This window comes from Peromyscus maniculatus, chromosome 21 (assembly GCF_049852395.1).
Source record: "Peromyscus maniculatus bairdii isolate BWxNUB_F1_BW_parent chromosome 21, HU_Pman_BW_mat_3.1, whole genome shotgun sequence".
Taxonomy (NCBI): domain Eukaryota; kingdom Metazoa; phylum Chordata; class Mammalia; order Rodentia; family Cricetidae; genus Peromyscus; species Peromyscus maniculatus.
This window is the reverse complement of record NC_134872.1, coordinates 2,596,559-2,622,284: the sequence shown is the minus strand read 5'-3', so window position 1 is coordinate 2,622,284 and position 25,726 is coordinate 2,596,559. Positions and strand designations below refer to the sequence as shown.

General features: G+C 49.9%; 3 protein-coding genes across 10 annotated transcripts; 1 reads left to right on the top strand and 2 right to left on the bottom strand.

Moving 5' to 3' along the window:
* The first annotated feature begins 70 nt into the window (after nucleotides 1–70).
* Nucleotides 71–19,839, top strand: Ncr3 (natural cytotoxicity triggering receptor 3). 5 transcript variants are annotated; one of them, XM_076558218.1, is made up of 5 exons: nucleotides 71–209; nucleotides 14,316–14,532; nucleotides 19,058–19,405; nucleotides 19,504–19,623; nucleotides 19,726–19,839. In XM_076558218.1, exons 2-5 carry the CDS (start codon nucleotides 14,406–14,408, stop codon nucleotides 19,776–19,778), a joined length of 648 nt encoding a protein of 215 aa, XP_076414333.1. In that variant the 5' UTR covers nucleotides 71–209; nucleotides 14,316–14,405; the 3' UTR covers nucleotides 19,779–19,839. The 5 variants fall into 5 exon arrangements, with proteins under 5 accessions (XP_076414333.1, XP_076414336.1, XP_076414334.1 ...); XM_076558221.1 differs by lacking the exon at nucleotides 14,316–14,532 and adding an exon at nucleotides 18,688–18,829 and having other exon boundaries at nucleotides 72–209; XM_076558219.1 differs by lacking the exon at nucleotides 71–209 and adding an exon at nucleotides 8,735–8,872.
* Aif1 (allograft inflammatory factor 1) lies at nucleotides 4,955–10,065 on the bottom strand. 3 transcript variants are annotated; one of them, XM_042265975.2, is made up of 7 exons: nucleotides 9,955–10,065; nucleotides 7,221–7,358; nucleotides 6,333–6,394; nucleotides 6,186–6,252; nucleotides 5,765–5,806; nucleotides 5,414–5,576; nucleotides 4,955–5,153 (listed from the first exon to the last, which is right to left on the bottom strand). In XM_042265975.2, the coding sequence occupies exons 2-7, from the start codon at nucleotides 7,240–7,242 to the stop codon at nucleotides 5,069–5,071; spliced, it is 441 nt and encodes a 146-aa protein (XP_042121909.1). In that variant the 5' UTR covers nucleotides 7,243–7,358; nucleotides 9,955–10,065; the 3' UTR covers nucleotides 4,955–5,068. The 3 variants fall into 3 exon arrangements, with proteins under 3 accessions (XP_042121909.1, XP_042121910.1, XP_006995303.1); XM_042265976.2 differs by lacking the exon at nucleotides 9,955–10,065 and adding an exon at nucleotides 9,655–9,693; XM_006995241.4 differs by lacking the exons at nucleotides 7,221–7,358; nucleotides 9,955–10,065 and adding an exon at nucleotides 6,571–6,727.
* A 389-nt stretch (nucleotides 19,840–20,228) lies between the features above and the next one.
* Nucleotides 20,229–23,106, bottom strand: Lst1 (leukocyte specific transcript 1). 2 transcript variants are annotated; one of them, XM_006995240.4, is made up of 4 exons: nucleotides 23,001–23,106; nucleotides 21,772–21,904; nucleotides 21,451–21,473; nucleotides 20,229–20,455 (listed from the first exon to the last, which is right to left on the bottom strand). In XM_006995240.4, exons 2-4 carry the CDS (start codon nucleotides 21,887–21,889, stop codon nucleotides 20,306–20,308), a joined length of 291 nt encoding a protein of 96 aa, XP_006995302.2. In that variant the 5' UTR covers nucleotides 21,890–21,904; nucleotides 23,001–23,106; the 3' UTR covers nucleotides 20,229–20,305. The 2 variants fall into 2 exon arrangements, with proteins under 2 accessions (XP_006995302.2, XP_076414337.1); XM_076558222.1 differs by lacking the exon at nucleotides 21,772–21,904 and having other exon boundaries at nucleotides 23,001–23,100.
* Nucleotides 23,107–25,726: the final 2,620 nt, after the last annotated feature.

Here is a 25,726-nt window from a genome sequence, read left to right as displayed (position 1 = left end):
GACGGAGGGTGGGAGAGAGGGGCGGCGCATGCGTGGTGCGCCCGCGGAAGGATGAGCGGCAGACAGACGCGGGGAAACGGCGCTAGGCCCTCGACGCTTTCTGCCGAGCGGACGGGAAGAACTGCGACGAGCGGAAGGGATGACGTAGTCGAGGGCGGAGTTTACATGGACCCTGGAAGAGCCCCGGGTCGGGCGTCCATTCGGGAGAGGTAAACGCTTCGGGGAGGCGGGCTTCCCAGTCGTGAAATCACGTCATGCAGATGAAGGTTAGCCAAGCCAATGAAAGGGTCCCGGGGAGCCGCTCGTTGACTGCCTCCGAGTAGGCGTTCTTCGAGGGGATCTGGGTATTTGCATAATATATGCAAATCGCTTGAACAAAGACTAGGAATGACCTACTCTTCCAAATTTTAGCCGTGAACAACCACGGTGGACATTTAATTTTATGCCCTGTAATTTTAAAAAAAATTGTATAGTTAATGTAATTGGCAATTTGTGTTCTTTCAACAATGAATTTCAGTTTCAAAGGTGGTACTGTTTCCTCTCTTTGTTTCTTAGTGCTTGACTGTAAAATCCTTTGCCGCTCACCGGGCCTACCTAGTCAGCATTTTCTTGTTCATTTTTTTTTTAATGTATATGAGGGGTGCACCGGCTTTTATGGGTGGTTGTGCAAGCCAGAGGTTGACATCCAGAGGTCTTCCCCCAGACACTTCATATTTTTGAAACACTCTTCCAGTGAATCTGGATAGTTGGGTGGGTGAGCAGGGATTCCAGATGGACTGGCCAGTGAACTCCAGGGATCCTCCCGTCTCTGCACCCTAGTGCGGGAGTTACAGACACATGTGATCCGCCCAGCCTATACATGAGTAACGAGATCCAACAGCCATTTCTCCAACCCCAGAAAAAAAATTCTTCTTAGATTCATTTTTTAATTTATTTTCTGTGTGTGGATATCTACATGTAAACATCTGTACCACATGGGTTCCTGGTGGACCTCAGAAAAGGATGTTGGATCCCCTGGAACTGGAGTTACAGGTGGTTGTGAGCTCCCAGATGTAGGTGTTAGGAATCGAGTCCAGGTTCTCCGAAAGAACAGCAAGTGCTTTTAACCGCTGAGCCATCTGAGAGCAGGGTAAAAAGTGCTTTAGAAAACCTCAGGAGACATGGAGAGAGCAGAGGGGGAGGCAGAGATGTAGAACTCGGCATCCCCGTCTGATCCCAGTGCCGCAGAGGACAGGTGGACCTGGTGGACAGCCTCTGAGGAACGACAAATAGCCAAGGTTGTCCTCTGGCCTCCATACGTACCCACATCGTGCTCGCTCTCTCTCTCTCTCTCTCTCTCTCTCTCACACACACACACACACACACACACACACACTGAAATGTGGTGCAAATCTTAGTCGATTTTGAGAGAATACTATAGTTCAGGTCCAAAAGACAGAGGAGTAGCAGCAAAGGTTTGCAGGCCGTGTCTAGCTGATGTCGGTAAATAAAGGAATCACTTGTCCAATACAGACAATGGAGATGAAAAGTTAGCAGGACATAGTTTAGGACATAGAATTATCATGTGCTTGCAATCTTGAAACACCCTACTTGGGTCACTGGGTGCTAAGCACTGTTTAAATTATTATTAAGTACCATCAATAAGTTCTTTAAGTCTTTATTGTAAGCACCCCTTCTGATCACTTTCCTGTACCCAAGCAACGATGCCAGAGCATGGAACAGTTTGACTTCCCAGCTGGCCCTGGTGGATTCTCTCTTCCTACCTTCCCTGGCTTCCTTGAGAGGAAGGTCTGTCAATCAAAAGCTTGCCAGACCGCTCTTTGCCAACTTCCATTCTTTTGAACACTCCACAGTGTGGAAGAAATAATAACGCAGCTGAATGCTCCAGCCCCTAAAGGTAGAGCCTCAGCCAGGGCTGTTTCAAATAGTTTGTACTGAACTTTCTGCTCTCACAGGCATAGATGATCTGCCATTTCCATGGAGGCCAGAAAGAGAGCTGTAGCTGAAGTTTTCCTGTGTCCCACCTGGCCCATGGTCAGGACAAATCTCTCTCACCCGCCAGTCCTGCGGCCACTTTTCTCAGTTCTGCCTTGTCATCTTGCTTCCTCTGCGTCTGGCTGGCATCTCCTGACTCAGCCTTCCTCTTTCCAGAATACTCTCTGTTTGTCCCACCTATACTATACTTCCTGCCTGGCTACTGGCCAATCAGCATTTTATTTATCAACCAAATCAGAGCAACACACATTCACAGCATCCAGAAAGACATCCCCAGCAGAAAGCACTACCTTTAGTGGCCTGGTAGAGACGCTGCTGTGACTGGTGTTAAAGGGACAATTCTGGGAGTTTTACAGTTTGAATCATTGTCACGAGAGGTTTGCTGGATTGGTGCTACCCTTCCCTGGGGATGTAAGCAAAGGCATTTGGCTCACTTGGAAGTTGCTCACAGCACTCACAGGAGTCAGAACATAGGGCCCAATTAAGGACTCCTCTCTGGTGATCTTCTCTTGCCTACTTTCCGCGGTGTGCACTGAGCTGGCAGTGTGGAAAGCAGCACTGAATGGCAGAGGCCAGCTGCCTGGCAGCTGAGGAGGAGGCAGCTGATCAGCGTGAGAGAGCATGGAGGCAGGAACAAGGGAAGAGCAGGAGCGTAAAGATGGAGAGCCACGGCCAAAGAATAGAAAACTATAATGAACCGGAGGAGCTGGCGACACACCCCATGAATCCCAGCAGAGACAGGCAGATCTTTATGAGTTCCAGACCAACCTGGATAGTAAGATGCTGTCTCAAAAAGAAAAAAAAAAAAAAAAAAAAAGCTGGAGCCATGACGGCTCAGAGGTTAAGAACACCTGCCCCTGCTGCACCTTTACGGAGGACCCCGGTTCAACTCCCAGCACCCATGGTAGCTCACAACAGGCTGTAATTCCAGTTCCAGGAATTGATCTGATGCCCTCTTCTGGCCTCCAGGCACCAGGCACACATGTACATGGACTTACAAGAAGGCAGAACATTCGTGTGTGTGTGTGTGTGTGTGTGTGTGTGTGTGTGTGTGTATAAAGTAATAATTAATAAATTAAAGTCTGGGTGGTGGTGGTGCACACCTTTAATCCCAGCACTTGGGAGGCAGAGGCAGGCGGATCTCTGTGAGTTCAAGGCCAGCCTGGGCTACAGAGCGAGATCCAGGACAGGCACCAAAACTACAAGGAGAAACCCTGTCTCGGAAAAAAAAATAATAATAATAATAGTTGCAGAGAGCTGTCAAGTGTTCAGGACGGGTCCTGGATACGCCTTGCCAACAGCTGTATTACTGCCTGGTCTCAAGGGCTGAAGGATCTTAGGCTCATCTGCCAGGGGTTGAGAAGAGTTGAACCTGATTCAACCCTACAAGAGCTACATTTGAGCTTTACACTAGAGGGCGCCACTTGCTGCTACCAAACAAGAAGTGAGACAAAATTAGCCAAAACATGATTTAAAGAGCTTCATGCCTGCTAATAATTATCTAGGTAGAAGATTGGTACTACAATCCCAGCACTTCCAAGACTGAAGCAGAAGGATCATGAGCCCTAGGCTCTGGTGCACATACTCACATACATTCGTATACACAATCAAAAATTAGTTTAAAAATTTTCAGCCGTAGTTAGAAGTGTAGCTTTGTGATAAAGAATGTACCGGAGTCCCTTAGTTTAATTCTCAGCACCAATATAATCTACCTTGTGTGTGAGGTATATTTGTGTTCAAACTACTTTGTCATCCTTGCTGGCCTGAAACTCACTATATAGATCAGACTGGCCTCAGACCCACAGAAGATATACCCGCCCTTGCCTCCTGAGGGTTGGGATTAAAGGTGTGCACCAACCCATGCCTGGCTTAGTTTTTGTCTTTTGTTTTTTGTTTTTTGTTTGTTTTTTGTTTTGAGACAGGGTTTCTCTGTGTAGCCCTGGCTATCCTGGAACTCGCTCTATAGACCAGACTGGTCTCGAACTCACAGAGATCCACCTGCCTCTGGGTTCTGAGTGCTGGGATTAAAGGTGTGTGCCACCACCACCCGGCTATGGCTTATTCTTTGTATTTTGTGTATCTGTGTATGTGGGGTGTACATGAGTGCAGTGCCCACAGACAGCAGAAGAGGATATCAGAACCTCTGGAACTGGAGTCCCTGAGCCGACAGTGCTAGGAACCAAATCCTGGTCTTTTGGGGTTTGGGGCTTGACCTTAAAGACTGGTGCATGCTGGGCCTCTGAGCGTCATTCCCAGCCCTGGTCCTCTTCAAGAGCAGCATATGCTCTTAACTGCTGAGCCTCGTTCTAGCACTCCACCCTTACCTGAAGTTTTACAGTCACTGGATCTCTCTGGGAATTACCGAAAAGGACATTCCCTCACTTCACCTCTGGGAAGAGCCCCCTGGGAGGCTCTGTGCGCTGGGGCTGCAGCCTGATCTACAGAGCAAGTTCCAGGACAGCCAGGGCTATGCAGAGAGGTGCTGTCTCAAAAAGAAACAAACAAAAAGCTTAGTTCTCATTCATTCCCATTTTCAAAGTAAAGCCTGAGAAGCTGTGTGATTTGTTGGGGTCACAGAGGTGGAGATGAAGACTCTGTCAAGGTTAACTTCTTGTTTTTTTGTTTTGTTTTGTTTTTTTCAAGACAGTGTTCCTCTGTGTATCCCTGGCTGTCCTGGAACTCACTCTGTAGATCAGGCTGGTCTTGAACTCATAGAGATCTGCCTGCCTCTGCCCCTGCCTCCCAAGTGCTGGGAGTAAAGGTGTGCACCACTACCGCCAGACACATACCTCTGTTCTTTTCAGCCAAAGCTGTCTTGGAACTCTGCAATCTCCCCTCAGTACAAAGAACTACCCTCTACAGCAAACCCATTGAGTATTGAGAGACGGATGATTGGGGTACAGGTGCTCCTTCCTCCCCAGACCCAGGCCAGGTGTCCCCAGAAAGAGCGAAGCTGACCTGACCTGGTAGGGAGCATTATTTATTTAGTTTGACTCTGGCTCACAGCTACTTCTTTCCGTTCTGCTGACATTAGACGGCCCCTCCAGTCCCACCCTGTGCACATCCACCGCCGTTAGGGCAACTCAGAAATAGCTTTCTTGGCCGGGGGACCAGTTGGCTTCTGGTGTTCTTTGTTTTTTTCCTCATACATCAGAATCCTGGAAGAGACACAGGCATCAGGGACACATCTCTCAAGGGAGTAGATCTTAGGTTGCTGTAAGAGTTGAGAAGGGGAGGAAGAATAAGGGCTGGGAAGACAGTGCTGTGGGCTGTGGGGACCAGAGCTGGGGATGGGTTGGGGGAGTGAAGAGTCTTGGGAGAGACCCTCTAAGAAGAAGGAAGGGTGGTTGCTGGGGACAAGGTTAGGGCTAGGGATGGAGAAGACGGAAGTTCAAGGAGGTTGGAACTGGATGCTCACACTCTCAAGATGGCGGATCTCTTGCCCAGCATCATTCTGAGAAAGTCAGAGTAGCTAAACGTCTCCTCGGAGCCACTGGACACCTCTCTAATTAATTTCTTTAGCTCTAGGTGGGTCTTAGGAACCCCAAGTTTCTCCAGCATTCGCTTCAAGGACATAATATCTGAAGGTGGAAAGCCAGGGTGGGAAAGGAGGGTCCCTTCTCCCTGCCATCTTGTACCTCCACGCGCCATACCCCCCCTGTATTATCGATTGTGGCTGGACCCTTGCCTGTCCCCAGAGGGCAGGGCCAGTAGAGGAGACCGCCATTCGCCTAGGTCTCCATACTCCCCCAGCCACCCTCTTTCTCACCAATGTCTCCATTTCCATTCAGATCAAACTCCATGTACTTATCTAGGGAAAAACAAAGCAGAGAGTAATTGCTAGTTATGGGGGTTTAAGGAAGAGGTAGTTAACCAATACCAGGGTAGTGGAGAAGACGTGGGAGGAGGAGGAGGGGCAGACGGGAAGTGGGGATAGTGGGTTGTGAGGCCCTGTGAAGGTGGAGGGAACCTAGAGGGGAGCTAAGATGGGCAGGGCAGGGAAAGGACCACACGAACGCTTCCACCACAAAAGCCAGTGTGTTTGCTGGCCTTGAACCCCCATGCTTCTCCACACACACACACACACACACACACACACACGCACACACACACACACACACACACACACACACACACACACACACCCCGCCCCTGCCCCAGCTTCCCTCTCCACCCACACTTCTCCTCACTCTTGAAGGCTTCTAGTTTGGAAGGCAGGTCCTCATCACTGCAGTATTTAGGATTATTCAAGAATTGCTGTTGGGGAGATCAGAGCCAGGGTCATCCCTCTCAGCCTGGGGAGCCTCCAGACTCCACCCCTTGGTTCTTTCTCTTACCTTGTTGATCTCATTCAGCCCCTCCTCCTGCTGGGCCTTGCGTAGTCCAAAAGCTTTTCCTCCTAAGGGGTACAGAGCTTTACCAGCCTTCCCTTCCTTTCCTGCTCCCCATGCCCAGCCCGAGGGTTACCCAAGTTCTGCCCCCTGAGATCCTCTAGCAGCCCCCCCTGTTTCCCCACCCCAGGCCTGACTTGTCCTGGCCCCTGGTTCATGATGCTGTATGGTCCATCTACCCTACCCTGCAAGTCCTTGCTTTGGCTCATGGCTCAGCAGATGCTGGTGGTCTTAGGTGGGGAGATGGAGTCTGTCTGCCTGCTCGTCCTTCCACAGTCTCCTCTGGGACCTCTCTCATACTTCCCCTTTCTACTCACTCCTCCTCTGCTAACTCCCAGGCACCACTTCCCCATGACTTCTGCTGACACCAGCACCCCATGAGGAAGGCAGAGGGTTTCAAAGGGAGGTGAAAAATAACGTGCTAATAAAATGCTTTTTTGGTGTGGGGGGCAGGGTCTCATTAGATTGTCCAGGTGCCTGAGTTCCAGCAGCTGTCCTGCCTCAGCCTCCCAAATGGCTGGAACTGAACTGCAGCCCTGCACCACACCTAGCTCCACACAATTTCTCCACAATAGCAGACTGTACGTGGGAGAAAGACTTTGATCAGCTCCCAGAGGTATAGAAGGGTACTGGGATCTGAGGGCACCAAGCATGGTACCCTAGGCCTGCAATCCCAGCATCTGAGAGGGGTTGAGGCTGGAGGATCCTGGGTGTTGGAGACCAGCCAGGCCAACATAATAAGAACCTGTCTCAAACGAAAACCAGAACCAAAGAAGCGATAAACAGAAACAGTGGCGGTCGCCAGATCCTGAGGGCGGGGGGTGGGGGAGTTACTTGAAATTTCCTCAGGCTTCATGATGCAGGTTAAGACAGGCAACTGAGGAGGGCTGGCTGACTTTCTCCCTTATAGAAGAGAGAGGCTGAAATCTGCAGTCTGATCCAGGCGTGGGGTGAGCTGAGTGAGGCCAGGGCCTGGAAAAGGAAAAAGCCAGCTCTCTGAGGGGCTCCAGAGGAGCACTGGAACACATGAAACCTGTCCCAGAAGCACTTGGTTTGCTGCTGGCTTCGGGATCTGCAGCACTGCTCTCCTGCCTCACCTTGAAATCTGCAGTAGAATCTGGAAAGGCATTTGAGAATTTACGGAGACACTTTGGAGGAACAGAAAGTGAGACAAGGACAGCGGACTGAGCCACTTCCCACTTCCACCCTACGCTGAGCAGGGGTCTAAACCTCATGTAAATGCCCTCCCAGGAATAGCCTTCCTCACTTCAGACACCGGGTCACGGTCACGGGGAGGCAGGCTGCGAACCCAACTCACTCTGACCTTCCCTTCCCCTGCCTTCCCCTGCAGGCAGTATCCACTCTCCTGGACCCGGTGACTCCAGCCTCCTGCCTGCCTCAGTGCGGCTGCCCTCTCCCCCGCAGAGAGCGGTGCAGCCCTGGCTTCCAGGCATGCTCAGTGTCTGGTGGGGACAGACCTCTAGCCATGTTCATGCTCAGTGTCTGGTGGGGACAGACCTCTAGCCATGTTCATGCTCAGTGTCTGGTGGGGACAGACCTCTAGCCATGTTCATGCGCAGTGTCTGGTGGGGACAGACCTCTAGCCATGTTCATGCTCAGTGTCTGGTGGGGACAGACCTCTAGCCATGTTCATGCTCAGTGTCTGGTGGGGACAGACCTCTAGCCATGTTCATGCGCAGTGTCTGGTGGGGACAGATCTCTAGCCATGTTCATGCTCAGTGTCTGGTGGGGACAGACCTCTAGCCATGTTCATGCTCAGTGTCTGGTGGGGACAGACCTCTAGCCATGTTCATGCTCAGTGTCTGGTGGGGACAGACCTCTAGCCATGTTCATGCAGCACTGCTAGGCCTGGTGAACCGACCAACGGGCGAGAAGTCTGCTCTCGTGGTCTGCAGAGCACTGTGTGCGGAGGGCAGGTTTGGATAGCATTTCAGTGGGGATGGCTCTGAGAAAGTGACTCTCAGAGATGCAAGAGATGTTTGGGTGAAAAAGGACAAAATACACTGTGTTTCTTTTCATTTGATGCTAATTTTTTTGGTGTGTCTATGTGTGCAGGCATGCATGCCACAGCATGTGTATGGAGGTCAAAGGACAACTTGCAGGAGTTGGATCCAACCAGTTCCCCAGTTACAGCACTTCATGGGAAGGTTCTTCCCACGCCAACCAGTTCCCCAGTTCCTGGTGAAGACTGATCAAGCGTCCTACAGTGTAATTCATGGCTGACATTGCCTGCCAGGCCTCCATGTGGAGGGGCTCTATCCAACAAGACTGCTCCAGGTTAAGATGCCGGCCTTGAGTCCGGGCCTCACGACTTATGCACCACCAGCTATAAAGCAAGGACACCACAAGCCCTCTTCAACTCTGGTGATTTGCCGGGCTGGCTCACAGGGCTAAGGTCAAGCACCTTGCCCACATTTGCTGGTATCAAACAGTGATAGCCAGATGGAACAGACGAGCGAGACAAGGTACTGGGGAGATGGGTCTGGAGCTTCCATGTCCTTGGGCACCACCTTCTCTGACAGCTCTCTGACTCCATCTTTTGGGGTGTTAAGGACTGTCATCATTAGCTATTGGCTAAGAGCCAGTTGAGTTAAAAGTTCCAGCCCCTTCCCCATCCCTGCCCTTGGGACTTTCCAAAAGTTAGCCCTGTTGGCTTAAGCCAGTTGAAAGAGTCTTACTATAATACACAGAAGATGCCCTTTTAAACCTTTATCACGCAGGAAATTGCAGGGCTTTTAGGAGCTTTGTCCAAGAAGTGAAGGGAGGTTCTTATCTAAGTGTAATCTGGGGAAGAGCATGAGGAGCAGCAAACTCAGAGGCCTTGAGGAAAAGCAGTCTGCGTGGCTGGAGTCCGTGTAGAGCAGCTTTGAGGTCAGGTGCAGATGAAGTTGGACTAAAGCTTTGGAGGAGGTCATGAAAGACTAAAGGGATTTTTTTAAAAGTCAGCTGGAGGTGCAGGACTATTTCCCCAGCACTGGGGAGGCTGAGTCAGGGTGCAGAAGGTTGAGGCAAGCAGCCTTAATGGAGTTCTAGGCCAGCCTGAGACTTGGTCTGCAAGCATGGCTAGCTGAGTTAGCATGCTTGCCACCAGGCACGAAGGCGTGAGTGGGGAAGCCTAGAGTCCACATGGTAGAAAGAAGGAAGAACAGAAAGTTGACCTCTGACCCCTGCAGGCATGCACTCACTCACAGACAGACACAGAATAAATAAATTTAAGAAAAAACCAAAACCCCACAACAGAATGTACCAGAAGAGACTTGTGATGGGGATGGAGGAGGATCTGTTAGACCCTGTGAGATTAGAGACCTCTGTTGCTAAGGGCCCTCTGTTGCTAAGGGCCTTTGTTATGGTTCTGTGCTCTCCAGGGGGAATGACTAGAGTTAGGCCCATAACCATGCTGCCTGGAAAAGAATGCACTGGCCAGGGTGTGTGCGTGTGCGTGTGCGTGCGTGTGCGTGTGTGTGTGTGTGTGTGTAGGGACCCTGAGAATCTTCCATTTACCCTTCATTCTCCCTCTCCAGCTCTGTTCTTTGCCCAGGAGACTAACCTGTGCAGACCACATCAGAGGGTTGTCTGGCTTCCAGTTGGTTGGGGGCTATGGAGCAGCCTCTGACAGGGAGAGAGTAGGATGGAGGACACTGATGAGCCTGTCACCATGGCTGCATTTCCATGAGGTCACAGTGGCCCAATCCTCCCCTAAGGCCAGCACTCCTCTTTAGGCACCCGCTCTGCCAAGATATCTTTCAGGTTTCTGTAGCCCATAGGATGAATCTCAAATGATCTGTGATGAAAAAGTTGTACAACCTTTTCTTTTCATTCTCTTGAGAAAGGACTCATGTAGCCCAGGCTGGCCTGAAAGCTGACCTTGAGTAACTGATCTTCCTGCCTCAGCCCCCCAAGAGCTGTGATTTGAATCTGACTCTGAAGATCAATTTTAATAATGACATACAGGACAGAGCACCAGTGCTCAGTGTGAATAATAAATTTCTTAAATGTGTGTGGGGTCTTTGCCTGCATGTATGTCTGTACCAATTCTGTTCCAGAGGCCAACTGAGGGTGTCAGATACCCTCAAGTAACATGAGGATGTGAGCAGCCATGGACCACATTGGTCCTTTGAAGAGCAGCCAATGCACTTATTGACTGAGCTATTTCTCTAACCCCAAGAACTCATTTTTTAATTCAAGAGGTTGCTGGAAATTTGAGGCTAACATGGTCTACATTCTCAAGTTTCAAATACCCTGGGCTACAGAGTGAGATGTGTCAATATCAAATTGATAGCCAGGTGGTGGCGCACGCCTTTCATCTCAGCACTCAGAAGGCAGAGACAGGAAGATCTCTGCGAGTTGGAGACCAGCCTGGTCTACAAAGTGAGTTCCAGGACAGTCAGGGCTAACAAAGAAACCCTGTCTTGAAAAACAAAGCAAACAAATCAATTTGAAGGCTGGGTATGGTGGTTCACAGCTTTACTCACAGCACTGAGGCAGAGGCAGGTCGATTTCTCTGAGTTCAAGGCCACCATGATCTACAGAGAGAGTTCTAAGCCAGCCAAGAACTACATAGTACTCTGTCTCAAGTAGATAGATAGATAGATAGATAGATAGATAGATAGATAGATAGATAGATAGATAGATAGATAGATAGATAGATGATAGATAACTATTAAAGACCTTAGAAAGTTTCAGAGATAGTGAAAGTTGTTTTTGAATACACACATGCCGTGATTTATTCTAGATGGATTGCCCTGGAGAGTTTTTTTGTTTGTTTGTTTGTTTTTTCCTTCCCTGAGACAGGATTTCTCTGTAGCTTTGGAGCCTGTCCTGGAATTCACTATGTAGACTAGGCTGGGCCTCCAACTCACAGAGATCTGCCTGTCTCTGCTTCTCAAGTGCTGGGATCAAAGCCATGTCCCACTACCGCCTGGCTTGCCCTGGGTAGTTTTATGCCAACTTGACACAAGCCAAAATCATCTGAGAGAAGGGAACCTCAACTTAGAAAAGGCCTGCAGAAGATCAGTCTGTAGGTAGGCAAGACTCTGAGGCTTTTTCTTAATTAGTGACTGATAGGGGAGCCCAGCCTGTTGTGGGTGGTGCCTTCCCTGGGCTGGTGGTCCTGGGTTCTGTAAGAAAGCAGGCTGAGCAAGCAAGCCATGGGGAGCAAGCCAGTAAGCAGTGCTCCTCCATGGCATCTGCATCAGCTCCTGCCTCCAGGTTCCTGCCCTGTGTCATTCCTGACTGACTCTTGGATGATGAACAGTGGAAGCGTAAGCCAGATGAACACTTCCTCCTCATGTTTCCGTTGGTCATGGTGTTTCATCACAGCAATAGAAACCTTGACTAAGACATGAACTAACAAAAAAAATTCAAGTAATGTCTCCAGAATTCATCACCATGGCAAGAGGGTTGGAAGTCTTGGGTGGCAAAAAGAGAAGGGGAGAGCAGAGTTCCCTTGTGTTTAGGCCCAGCCATCTCCCGGATCACACCAGCCCAAGTGGGAGGAAAGAGTCCTACACACACTGAGGACCTAGCATGGGGCGTCTGCAAGTTCATGGATGAGTTTCCCAGTTTACAGATGTGCATACAAGTAGTCAATACAGAGTCCAGCTCAGAATGACTTGACTTGTAAACCATTATTCCGTGAGTCATGGAGTGCTGCCCTGTGTCTGAGTGTGCACTGTGAAGATATAATTTGGGGGCTGGACAGACAGACAGACAGACAGCTCAGCACTTAGTACCTGCTGCTTTTCCAGAGGACCCAGGTTTGATTCCCAGAGCCCATATGGCAACTCACAACTCCCTGTAACTCCACTCCCAGGGCATCCTGTGCCCTCTTCTGGCCTCTGTGGGCATCTGGCACACACGTGGTAGCCTGACATACATTCAGACAAAACACCATTACACATAAAAATAAAACTCAAAAGATAGAAAATGCAACTTTCATCTCAAATCAGAAGGCCATTGTGCCTCCCCTCCCTTCCCAAACGATGGGCTTATGGTGAAGAAGACGGTGTTCTCCACACTGACTCTCTGGGCTGGGAATGAGATCACGGAACAGGCTCAGTGGAGAAGAGCTTAAATGCCAACAGTCCCAGGCTCCGTCGCCAGCAGGGGGCAGCACATAACTGCCCACGGCACCTGGGTCTCACACCCTCCTCTTAGTGGAGCGGCTTCTCCACAGCTCACTGGTGGCCAGATGACCCAGTGAGCCCTTCCCAGATGTGTGACCCGTGTGGTTGTCCAGGTGGCTAAGAGAGTAGTTTGGGACAGAGCACTGGAAGTACTCCAAGCCCGTCTTTTTTGTTTAGTTTTTCAAGACGGGGTTTCTCTGTGTAACCCTGGCTGTCTTGGAACTCACTCTGTAGACCAGGCTGGCCTCAAACTCAGAGATCCACCTGCCTCTGCCTCCTGAGTGTTGGGATTAAAGGCGTGCGCCACTGCTGCTGGGCTAAGTCAGTCTTAACAGCGAGGTTATTGCTGCAACAGAAAAGTCAAGTGCGTGGGGAGCATTGGACAACTTGTTAGAGAACAGAGCTATGCACAGACAGAGGGGAAACGTATTAGTTTAAAAGATGGGCTTAAGGACTAGAGAGACAGTTCAGCAGTCAAGAGCACTTGTTGCTCTTGTAGAGGATGGGGCTTCACTTCCCAGCACCTACGTGGTGGTTCACAGCCATCTGTAACTCTAATGCCAGAGGATCTGGTGCCCTCTTCTGACTTCCATGGGCATCAGGCATGCACATGGTGCAAAACATACATGCTGCAGGCCGCAGGAATATATCATAAGAACTCAGCTGGTTATGGCAAAGTCACTACCTAGAAGGATCAGGGAATTCCTCCAGAGGAAGCCAAATCCCAAGGAGTTTTTGGTGTTACTTGGCTTGTTATTATCAGCTGTATTCTGTTATGAAAATCATGTGTGCCTTCATAGCTTTCCCAATTGACTTTTCCCTAAGAAGGACTAACAGTGTAGACTGAGCACTCTCTGGACATACACATTCCAGGTATTTGGAGAACAGCCTCAGGGAAAGGCTTTCTCTGGAATCAGATATCTCCCTTGGCCACTTTCAAGGACTACAGGAAACACCACCCAGGTGGGCGCCCATTGTTAGTCCCAGGTGGACTAACAATGATAACAGCCCACATGCAAGTCTCCTGATTTACGGTAAATTCCACAAGGAGACACCGCCTAGGAGAGGTGGACGTTAAGTAGTAGCTTTACACAATTTAGCTCGGACCCTCCCTTTTTATACCGAGACTTCCAGGAGGCAGAGGAGAAGAGAAAGGAGAATGGAAGAACTAGATGGGTAAGAACTTGAGAGGAACAAACTGAGATGGGGAAGAAGTAGATTGAAGGGCTACAGGAGAGTACTAGAGGAACGAGATGGAAGATGAGGAAGAGCCAGTAGAACGAGAAGGAGACGGGAGAGGAGATGATATGGGGAAGAACAAGATGAAGTAGAACGAGAAGAGAGAAGAGACGGGAGGGGAGATGATATGGGAAGGAACAAGATGGATGAGAACCTAGAAGGGGCAGAACTAGATGAAGGAATTAAGATAGAACTTAGAGGGGATCGCAGACAAGTGTAGAGAGAAATCAGGCTAAAGATGATCTAAATATGAGAGCAGAATATAAGCTTATAACTGTCACAGAATAATCAAGTATATGGACTAAGGAGTTTTGTGTACATAGATTCACTTCTTTTCATTAAAGATTAATTATCAGCTGGTTGTAGATTCTTCCCGGACCCTGGGAGAGGACTATCGAGGGGCTGGACCCCCATAGTCCCCGATACATACATATAAATCTAAATAAAAAAACAACAACTAAACATAAAAAAGATGGGGATAGCAAGATTGTGGGTAAAGGGCCTTGCCGCCAAGACGGACGGACTCCCTAACTTCCATTCTTAGGACCCACGTGAAGGGAATCGAGAACCCACTCCCACAGGTTGTCCTCTGCCCTCTACGCACATCTTGAGAAAACAAAAGGAGGCCGTGTGGATGGAGAGGCCCACGTCTTGCACAGCACAGTCCACCAAAGCCTCTCTTCTGGGTGTCACCTCCTGTGGGCCTGTGAAGCACAGCACATACCAGGGCATGCTGGCACCCGTGGGGCCTGAAGTCATAGGTAACAAGATGTCCGCCCCTGTGCCTGTGAAAAAACGTAGGGGTACTTTGTAGATTCCCAATAAATGTGCTTAAACCATCAATAAAATAACAAAAGAATGGATTTCCCAATGGGTAAGTCTGTGTAGCAGGCACAGTAAAGCAGACCTGCTGGGAATGTCCCTTTCCAGGAAATGTGAAAACGAATGAGCCAAACCCATCCGTTAATAACACTCTCCAACTGTACAAATGAAGCTTCCAGACACAGTCCCCCGTAACCTCACACCCACCACTGCCAATAGCTTGCTCCCGTTATCCCCGCATTTATAGAAATCCTAGGGCAGCCCAGGGGGGAGGAAGGAGGGCTAGCTTCTCGGCTGGAGCTTTGTTCTGGGTGAAGGTCTGGTCTTGAACCTTAGAAGGTGAGAGAACCACATCCTGGTCTCACCCACCCACTCTTGTAAAATCAGACATGTGAGGACATCCTGTCCTAGTATATACCACCTGACCACTAGCTGCCTCCAGAGAGCCCCAGGCATCCCCCTCCTTATCAGGACATGCATAGATGCTCAAAGCCCCAAGCGGTGGAGGTCCTTGGCGAGTCATATGTGAGTCCTGCTTGTCCTAGGCATCAGGAGTTGGCCATTCCTCCTCAGACCTCCCTGATGAGGTCTGCCTCACCAACCACAGACATGGCCAAGGTGCTGTTGCTCATCTGCATCGCGGTTTATCCAGGTGACCAGGAGTTTGCAGGGACCTGGGGTGTGGGGATGGGGGAGTAAAGGAAGAGGTGGGGACTCAGATGCTCCAGAGGGTGCCTGGTGAGGGCTGGACACTGCCCTGAGGGGTGCAGAAAGCAGTCCAGAAAGCTGTTGCCTGTGGGCGCTTTCAAAAGACAGGCCTGCTAGGTCGCCCCCCACCCGAAAGGGTCATTTCTATCATCCTTCCAGAACCTTTGTTCTCGACCTCCTTCAAGAAAGCGAAACCTGAGAGGCCCTAGGAAGAAGGATGGAAGAGGAGGGATGGCATTTTGAGTTTGGCTATCAGTGTTATCTTTGCTTGTTTGTTTCTGAGACAGGCCAGTGGCCTAGCCATACATAGCGAAGGATGACCTTGAACTGGTTCTCTCATGCCCACCTCCCAGGTCCAAGGATTACAGTGGTGTACCACAACTCATGGTGCTGAGGATCGAAGCCAGGGCTCTGTGCATACTGCCAAATGAGTTAACCCCCACCCCCACCCCCGCCCCGCCCCACCCCGGCTGTATAGCCCAGCCTGGCCCTGACCTTTCAGGCCTCTGAGTCCCTTAGCCTCCTGAACGCTGAGATTCTGGGTTTGTACTAACGCACTCAGCTGGTTTTCTTTCGTTGATGTTTTTAATTTTTAAAAGTACATCAACTTGTTTTGGAGGTGGAACACACACCAGTCAAGGCTCGCACAGATCAAAGAATAACCTGTTCTCCTTCTGCTACGTGGGTCCTGGGACTTGAACTTGGGTCCTAAGGCTCTGTGGCCAGTGCCTTTACCAGCTAAGCCTTCTAGTCACTCTGATTTTCTTCCTTGAGGATTTAACTTGATGTATGACGTCTATTAGATTGTTAAGTTTATTAGAGAGGGTACAAATATATAATTAGGAGTTTGAGAGAATTATGTCTAAGGTAAATTTATTTTTTTTAAACTGAAACATTTTAGTTAATCAGAAGAATATAAAAAGCTATGTTCATTGGGTACAGACAGTGATTTCCAAACTGTAGATCTCAGACCCAAGATCATCAGTGCTGGGACCATTGGGCAAATTCTCCAGCTCTTCTGCAGATCTCTAGTGGGCCGGCCCATGGTAATGTTCTACTGATTGATTAATGGGTTGATTTTTTTTTTTCTATTTTGAATTAAGGTCTCACTATGTTGCCCTGGATGGCCTACAACTCTCTATGTAGTTGAGCTGATAATTGAACTTCTGGAGGTACTCTGGCTTAGGCTCCAGAGTGCCAGCCAGGATGACAGTCCTATATCATCATACTCAACTCACAATTATCTTTTAATGTAATGTTTATTCAGGAGATAGGATCTAAAATAGCCCAGTCTAGTTTTAAAATTAATATGTAGAGGCTTGAAAGATGACTCTGTGGTTAAGAGTACTGGCTGCTCTTCCATAGGACCAGGTTCATCTTCCAGCACCCATATGGTGGCTAGCAACCATCCCTAACTCCAGTTCTGGGGGATCTGACACCCTTTTCTGGCCTCCACAGGCAGTAGGTAGGCATGTGGAACACAGACATAACATGTAGGCAAAACACCCATACACATAAAAATAAATATTTTTAAATAAAAAAAAACAAATTAAATCAATATGTAGCCTAGGATGACCTTGAATTCCTGATTTTCCTGCCTCTACCTCACAAGTGCTGGTGTTATAGATATAAGCCTTCACACCTAGCTACTTTATTTGGTGGGAAGGTGTTTGAGACAGGGTCTGTCTATGTAGCTATAGCTGTTCTGGGACTTTCTATGTAGATCGTGCTGGCCTCAAACTTACAGAGATCCTCCTGCCTCTGCTAAGTGCTGGCCTGCTGCTGTAATGTTTTTTAATTTAGTTTATGTGTGTGGACATTATGTATGTGAACATGTGTGTGAACATCATTATGTGTGTGAACATTATGTGTGTGAATATTATGTGTGTGGACATTATATGTGTGGACATTATGTGTGTGAACATTATGTGTGTGGACATTATGTGTATGAACATTATGTATGTGAACATTATGTGTATGAATATTATGTGTGTGAACATTATGTGTGTGGACATTATGTGTATGAACATTATGTGTGTGAACATTATGTGTATGAATATTATGTATGTGAACATTATGTGTGTGAACATTATGTATATGGACATTATGTGTGTGAACATTATGTGTGTGAACATTATGTGTGTGAACATTATGTGTATGAACATTATGTGTGTGAACATTATGTGTATGAACATTATGTGTGTGAACATCATTATGTGTGTGAACATTATGTGTGTGAACATTATGCCTGCATTTATGTCTATGCATCACATGCACACCTGGTGCCCTAGGAGGCCAGAAAGCCAGAAGAAGATTTTAAAGCAGCTGGAACTGGAGTTATAGATGGCTGTGAGCCACCATGTAGGTACGTGGACAGGACCTGGGTCCTCTGGAAGATCAGCCAGTGCTCTTAACTGCTGAGCCATCTCTCCAGTCCCTACTCTAATGCGTTAACAAACACTCTAAGGTAGTGACTTTATTTCTAGCTACTTAAGTGACAGAGGCAGGGGGATGGGTTGGACCCAAAGATATCATAGCAAGACCTTAGCTTCAAAAAAAGGAAAGGAAAGCAAACTGGGGGTGGGAGTGTGGGGAGGTGGCTCATGCCTTTAATTCCAGCATTCAGGAGGCAGAGGCAGGTAGAGTCCTGTATAAGCTATATACCAGCTTATATAGTGAGTTTCAGGACAGCCAGGGTGACATAGTGAGATCCTGCCTCAAACAAACAACTTCAGATAATTCCAATACACTCTCCAGTTTGAGAACCACTGCATTTGAATGACCAGTAAATGTCCCTAGGTTTTGTTTGTTTGTTTGTTTGTTTGTTTTAAATCACAGACTCTAACAATGGGTTTAATTCATCAGTGTGGACATGTTAGAGTTCTCAAACAACTATAGATGTATCTTCACCTGGAATTTTTTCTTTTTCTGTTTATTTTTTGAGACAGGGTTTCTCTGTGTAACAGCCCAGGCTGTCCTGGAACTCACTTTGTAGACCAGGTTGGCCTGGAATTCAGAGACCTGCCTGCTGCCTCTGCCTCCCGAGTGCTGGGGTTAAAGGCATGCACCACCACCCGGCTTGCCAGCAACTTCTTGTATCACTACTTTTTTTCTCATTAGAGCATTAACAACATAAATTTCCAGGTGAAGCAGGGCAGTGGTGGTACACGCCTTTAATCCCAGCACTCAGGAGGCAGAGAAAAGAGGATCTCTGAATTCAAGGCCAGCCTGGTCTGCAGAGAGAGTTCAGGACAGCCAGGGCTGTTACTCAGAGAAACCCTGTCTTGGGGAAAAAAAAAAACAAAACAAAGCAACAAAACTTTAAAAATTAATTAATTTAGTTTATGTGCATTGGTGTTTTGCCTGCATCTGTGTTTGTGTGTCAGGTGTACAGAAAACAAAGATCAAACCAACACAAAACTCTAGCAAACATAAGGCAAAAACCAACTCCCACCACAACAACAGCACCTGGGGTGACCACAATGGCGTCACTTAGCGAGGCAGCTGCATTCATCCCAGTGGATCACGGTGGGCGAACTGGATTTCTAAAGAAGGTGGGCTGTCTGTGGGCGGGAGTCAGTGTGTGAAAGAATTTGAAAACTAAGAAATTAAACTAGTGAAGAGGAAAAGGTTTAATGAGATGCTCAGGGTGCTCGTCCCGACACACCCTCATGAGGAAAGTTGGGGTGTCCTCCAAATGCTTTTCTCTTTGGATTAACTGGATAGGTGTTCTCTGGATATTTGCTTTCTTCGCAGGATCCTGTGCTCTCTGGGTGTCTCAGCCCCCTGAGATTCGTGCCCGGGAGGGCACCACTGCCCTCCTGCCCTGCTCCTTCAATGCCAGCCAAGGGACGGTGGCCATTGGCTCTGTCATGTGGTACCAAGAAAAAGTGGCCCCAGGGATGGAGGTGAGCAACATGACCCCAGAGTTCGGGGGCCGTGTGGCCTCTTTCGCCGCTGTCTCCCAATTCACCAGGGACCACACGGCAGAGCTGCTCATACAGGACGCCCGAAGCCATGACACCGGAATCTATGTGTGCAGGGTGGAGGTGCTAGGCCTGGGCATCGGAACAGGAAACGGTTCTCGGCTGGTGGTGGAGAAAGGTGAGGTGGTGGGAGACCCCGAGATGCAATGTTCCTGGGAGTTCAGGACTGTCCCCAGCTCTGAGTTCCCAGCTCCCCCTCTCCACTTCCTGCTGCAGAGCCTCCTCAGCAAGCCTCAGAGCAAGCAGACCACACAAGTCTCCTCCTCAGGGCTGGATTCTATGCCCTCAGCTTTCTCTCTGTGGCCACGGGCAGCACCCTCTATTATCAGGGCAAATGTGAGTTGCTAAGCGGGGGCATTGGTGGCAGAAGTGGGAGGAACAGAGTGCAAGAAGAGCTTCCGGACTGTAGCTCTGAGCAGCCCCTCTGTGTCTCCCCAGGCCCCTGTCACGTGGGAGCACACCTCCGACAGCCTGAGAGGAGTGATTTCTAAATCTCAGCGACCCAGCACTCTCAAAGACCAGCAATAAATCCGCATCTGCTCCCCCCTCCTACTTAGGACTCTCAAGTATTTTCTTCATTCCCCCGACACCCTGTGCTCCTCTCCACAGCCCCTCCCCCAGCTCTTGGCTCTCCCTTCTACCAGGACTGACACAGAAGGGTCCAGAGACCTTTCTACTTGCTGTCCTTAGTGCTAAGAGCTGCCTCCCGCCACCACACCACACCTGCCTGCCCTGGGCTCTGAGGCTGTGGCTGCAGCAGCTGCAAAACGAAGATTGTCACAGCCGATTTGACCCCTTGTCAACTGTACCTTGGTGACCACAAGCTGTTTACTGGCTTTTAGAGAAGCTGGGGTTCCTTCCTCACTCAGTGACTACTGACCCCAGGCCGGTGGGAGGGTGAGGCATGGACTGGAGACTTACGGAGAAGCCTGACACAGAAGTAGGGAACCAGTCTTTACTAAGTGAACACAGGGTGACTTTGACCATCCACCCAGGTCGGGGGAGGCGTTTGGGGTGCTCAGGTGGGTTTGTTCTTGGCGATGCAGGCGTAGTCAGTGCTGGGGTCCTCCTTCATGCCCTCGCCCTCCTCTCTGTCTGTGATATCACTGCTGGACACGGGCAGCTTCTGTAGAGATGCATAATGGAGCTCCAGCTCTGGGGCCTGGGCCTGGCGAGGCAGAGGACTACGATGAGGGCCCCGGTGCCATCCTCACACCCTCCCCAGCCCTGCCCCAGCTCCCATCTGTCTGTCTGCTGCCTCTGCCTCCTTTCCTTCTCTTTCTGAAGCTCCCCTCGGCCACCCAGGTGTTCACTCTCGACTCTCACCCATGTCTCTCTCTGACTGTCAGGCTCTCTTTTGCTTTTCCTCTCCCGCTCTTCCTCTTTCCTTCCTCCTTTCTGTCTGTCTGTCTGTGGTGTACGCGCATCTGCCTGTGCTTGTGTAGGCCAGAGCGCTTGGATGCCTTTCCAACTGTTTCCACACTTATTATTATTATTATTATTATTATTATTATTGACAGAGCTCTCCCTAAAACTGGAATTTGCTATGCCCACTAGGCTGGCTGGCCAGAGTCCCCTAGGACCTGCCTGTCTGCACCCCGCAGTGCTGGGATTCCAGGCACGGGCCACCACAGCAGGCTGCAGCAAACATTTTTCTTAGAGGCCCCTCCTTTTTTGAGACAGGGTCTCGTTGTAGCTCAGGCTGGCCTTCAACTGGATATGTAGTTGAGGACAAGCTCCTTGCCTCTACCTGGACTTCAGGCATGTACCGCTGCTCTGGTTTTATGCTGTGCTGGAAATCCAGCCCAGGGCCCTGTACAGGCTACACAGACGCTGTCGAGTAAACCACACTGCTGGCCACTTTCGCTCTTCCCTCTCTCTGCTTCTGTTGTTGTTTTGAGACAGGGCCTCTCTGTGTAGTCCTGATTGTCCTGGAACTCTTCTCTCTGCAGTCTCCTCCCTCACTCATTCTTTCTTGGTCATTGTTCTGGAACTGTTTTATAGTCTTACAAACACACTGTTTCCTCCTCTTCTCATCGTCTCATTTCTCCTTCTGCCTCTCTCGTTTTCTCCTTCCCTCCTTCTTCCTCTTCCCCTTTCTCTTGGCTCCCACCCCTACATCCCAGCCCCTCCCTACTTGGGTTTCCCTCACCCCAGACTCACCCTGTTCCTTTCCAGTCGCTTCACTGGAAGAAAAAAAAAGTGATTCAGCAAGACCCTCCCCAGCCCCCACCCCAGAACGGCACCCCAAGCCTGCTCGTCCACCCTGGGCTCTCCAACCCCAGACAGCCCTCCACAGCACACGGGCTCCCCCACTTGTCCTGGGACTGTCATGGGAACCACAGTCAAAGCCGGGGCCTGTTGGACACTGCTCTAAAGTCTCCTCTCCCCTCTCCTACGGGACTCTGACTTCTGCCCTCACAGCAGGAAGGGTTTGGGGGCGGTGAGCTGTAGGTGGCTGTGGGAGGTGAAGGTAAGGCTCACCTCTCCGATGGATCCGGCACAGGCAGGTGAACAGAATGAGGACAAGCAGGAGGAGGAGCCCTCCCAGCGCCAGGCCCCCATACTGCAGGTATTGAAGTATGCGAGTCTCATCTTCCATTGCTTTCCCAATCCCCTGGTTAAATGGCAATTTCACAGTTCCTCTATTGTTTTTACCTTTTTCTTTCATCTTTTCTTCCTCCCCATCTCCACTTTCTTTCTATTCTTTGACAATTTCGTACATATCTACAAAGTCTCTTGATCATCTCTCCTCCCTCCTCCCTCTCCTCCTCCCTCCCCTCCTACCAGTACTTCTCCAGCCTTTCTGTCTCTTTCTTTCCTGCTGACAGAGTCTCACGTTTTCCTGGAGGCCTCAAATTCACTACATAGCCAAGTATGCTTGAATTTCCAATCCTCCTGCCTCCACCTCTTGAGCGTTAGGTTGACAAGTGTATACTACCGTGCATGCCTGTTTTATGTGGTTCTGGGGTCAAAGCCAGGGCTCTACAGCCCTCTAACAATTTTACATGCAGGAAAATAGTACTCTAGAAGGTGTATTTATTTATTTTTTTGAGACAGGGTTTCTCTGTGTAGCCCTGGCTGTCTTGGATCTCGCTCTGTAGACCAGGCTGGCCTCGAACTCACAGAGATCCGCCTGGCTCTGCCTTCTAAGTGCTGGGATTAAAGGCGTGCGCCGCCGCCGCCACCGCCGCCGCCGCTGCCGCCGCCGCCGCCCCCCCCCCCCCCACTTTAGTTTAGTTTTTTATGTAGGTCTCCTATAGTCTAGGCTGCTTTCAAACTCCCCGAAGCCTCTATGCACAGAGTACATGAACTGGACCTCCGGCCCTTCGGCCCCGCCTCTGTGGCACCGGGATTATAGGAGGCACTAGCGTGCCCAGTTTGAGCCGCTGGGCTGTAACTCAGGGCTTCAAGCCTGCTAAGGAGCACTCTGATCTACATCCCAGCCCATGACATGTTCTTTACCCAGACTTCAACTTCTCACTTCCTCTAGAGATTCACATACCCCAGGTTACCTCTCCTGAGACCTCTTACCCCTCCCGACTTCACGCCCACACCCTGCTGTCTCGGGGCCTCTGGAGGTCCCACTCCTTCCTGCACTGGTTAGTTCTGAGGGGGTCTGACCACCTCTCCTAACCACGGACACCACTTTCACCCCTCCCTCTCCTGCCCTCCCACCCCCCCCCCTGCAGAGCGGAGGGTCCCCCACTTACTCTTCGGGTCTGACATAGCCAGGACTAAGCGCAGGCCCCGAGGTCGAGACTAAACTAATCCCTGTTTGCTGGGCTTAATGGCCTGCGCTAGTCACGTGCCCCCAAGTTCCCCATCTGAGGCAAGAGGCCCCATTACAATCCTTGTCCTCACCGGGCTGTTCTGTTCGTCATAATATTGTATGGTGCCCCTTTCCTGGCCAGGGGCCTGAGACTTTAACAAGAAAAACCCAGCGCTGGCCCCGGTGGCAAAGACAGGTGGATCTCTGTGAGTTCCAGGCCAGCCAAGGCTACAAAGGGAGACTCTTGTCTCAAAAGCAAACAAAAAGCCAAGGAAGACCCAGAAGTCATAGAGAAGGTGTTTAACTGTCCCCAGACCCCCTGGGTTTCCTCTGGGGTGGGGGGGTGGGAGAGTGGGGATGGGGAGACTCTTAGAGCAGGCCAGAGCACTGCACAGTCCTGGGTGCTGCTGAGGGGCTGATGAAGGCAAGGGAGCCAGGGTCTGGAGTGGGTGTGAGACCACTGAGAAAGTAAAGAGAAGGCACCCATCCCCAGGAAAGCCTTATTTGGCTGGTGTGGGGAAGTGGCTAAGAATGATCTGAGGCCTTTAACTTCCCTCAGGCACTTCCTGGCCCTTTAATCTGGTTCCTGTTTGAGGGCAGGAAGAGGCTCCTAACTTAACCCAAGAACCAGTTTGAAACCAAGAGCCTCCTAGTTTTAAGAGGAATGCTGTGGAGCAGGGGGGCAGGGGGAGGGACTGAGGAGCTGTGATGAATCAGGACCAGACTGTTAATTATTATTGGCAGGGTTTTGCTATGTAGCCCAGGCTAGCCTGGAATGCACCGTCTTCCTGCCTTGGCCTACAGAGTGCGGACAGGGCGGTCACCACTTTCAGCTGCAGATTCTTGTAACATTTCCGGGAGGTGAAGTCACGGGGCCTCCAAGGATATAGGATCTGAGTGCAAAAGATGCCTTCAGGCTCGGGAAACCCCAAATCCACAGTCTGTTTCCCTTTATCCTAGCAGGTATCCCTCCCACCCAGGATCACCACTCACTCCCAGCTTTCCCAGACTCTGTGGTTTCCAGAGGGGACACATTCGACCACGCAGAGCCACCTGAGTGGAAAGAAACCTCTCCACCTCAGGCATTTGTGTCCCTCCGGGATCAGTGTCTTTCCCCTGCCTCTGTACCTCCCTGCATCTAGGAGAGGAAGTATAGCCACGGGAGACCGGTTACAACATGTCCCCTTTGAGACTCCCGGTTACCACTAGGGTGGTTCCCCCTCAGTTCCAGCCTTCCAGTTCACCCTGGGAATGAATGTCCACCTCCTCCAGGGGCCTTCCATGTTGAATTCACCCCCAGATCCCCCTTCAGCTGTGTCTGCTTAGGGTTCATGTGTGTAGGCGTGTATACCCAGCACCTCCAGCGCCAGATGGAGCTCTGGGGTGTCCCGGGGTACCTATCCTGGTGTTCGGCAGCCATATGCAGCGGGATATCGGCGTACTGCTTAAGAAGCGGGAGAATGAGAGGCAGCCAGAGTAAACCAACGCTTCTGCTGACAGACTCAGGAAGTGGGTGACAAGCTAGGGCTCGCAAAGATGTGAGGAACCCTGGAGGCAGCGTTTTGGCATTGAGCAGAGGACCATAGTGACCTGGGTAAAGGCCTCTCAACTGTGACCGAGAGGGAGAGGGGTGCTGCACCCCAAGTCTGTGAAGGCTGGTAGCTAAAATGGAGGCAGAGGATAAGTGAATCTGGTGCCTGGGTCTCCGCTGCTCATGTTTCCTGTGGGACTTATTTCCCACACCACACCTGCCCGGGTGCCCCGAGCAGAACACACAGGGCACATTTAAGTGGTTTTCTTTTTTAAGTTTTATTACTACACCTTAGTTTTTTATTAAAATTTCAAACACTGGGCGTAGAGATAGCTCCATTGGTGGAAACTCTTGCCGTTCAAGCATGGAGACCTGAGTCTGAGTCCTCAGAACCCACGTAAAGATGGCTGTGGAGACCACTTCTGAAATTCCATATTCCTGCTGTGATGGGGAGGGGAGAAAGAAGATTCCTGGAAGATCATAGGGAGTGCCCGGCCTGGAGTTTGCAGAGAAGACAACACCAGACCCTGTCTCAAACAAGGGGGAAGCCAGGACAGGCGCCTGAAGTTGTTCTCTATGCACTCACACTCGAGAATACACACATACACCACACCCACACCCACACACATACACACACCACACATACACACACCATATACACACTCATACACATACCACAAACACACCAGACATACACCACACAATACACACACATACACACACACCACACACATACGCACACCACATACACACTCATACATATACCTCAAACACACCATACACATACACACACCACACACACACACATATGCACTATACACATCACACATATACACACACACCATACACATACACACCACACACAAACACACATACGTGCAAAATTCAAATATCTCGAAAAACAGAAAAAAAAACTTACAATAAATATATATATATATCAAAAGATTTGTTTTTATTCTTTTTTTATTATTTTAATTATGTTTGTGTTCATGTCTCTCAAACATGAGTGCAAATATCATCAGAAGCCAGAAGAGTGTTGGATCCCTTGGAGCTGGAGTTACAGGTGGTTTTGAGTCACCTGGGTGCTAGAAACTGAGCCCCGGTTCTCTGCAAGAGCTGCAAGTGCTCTTAACGGC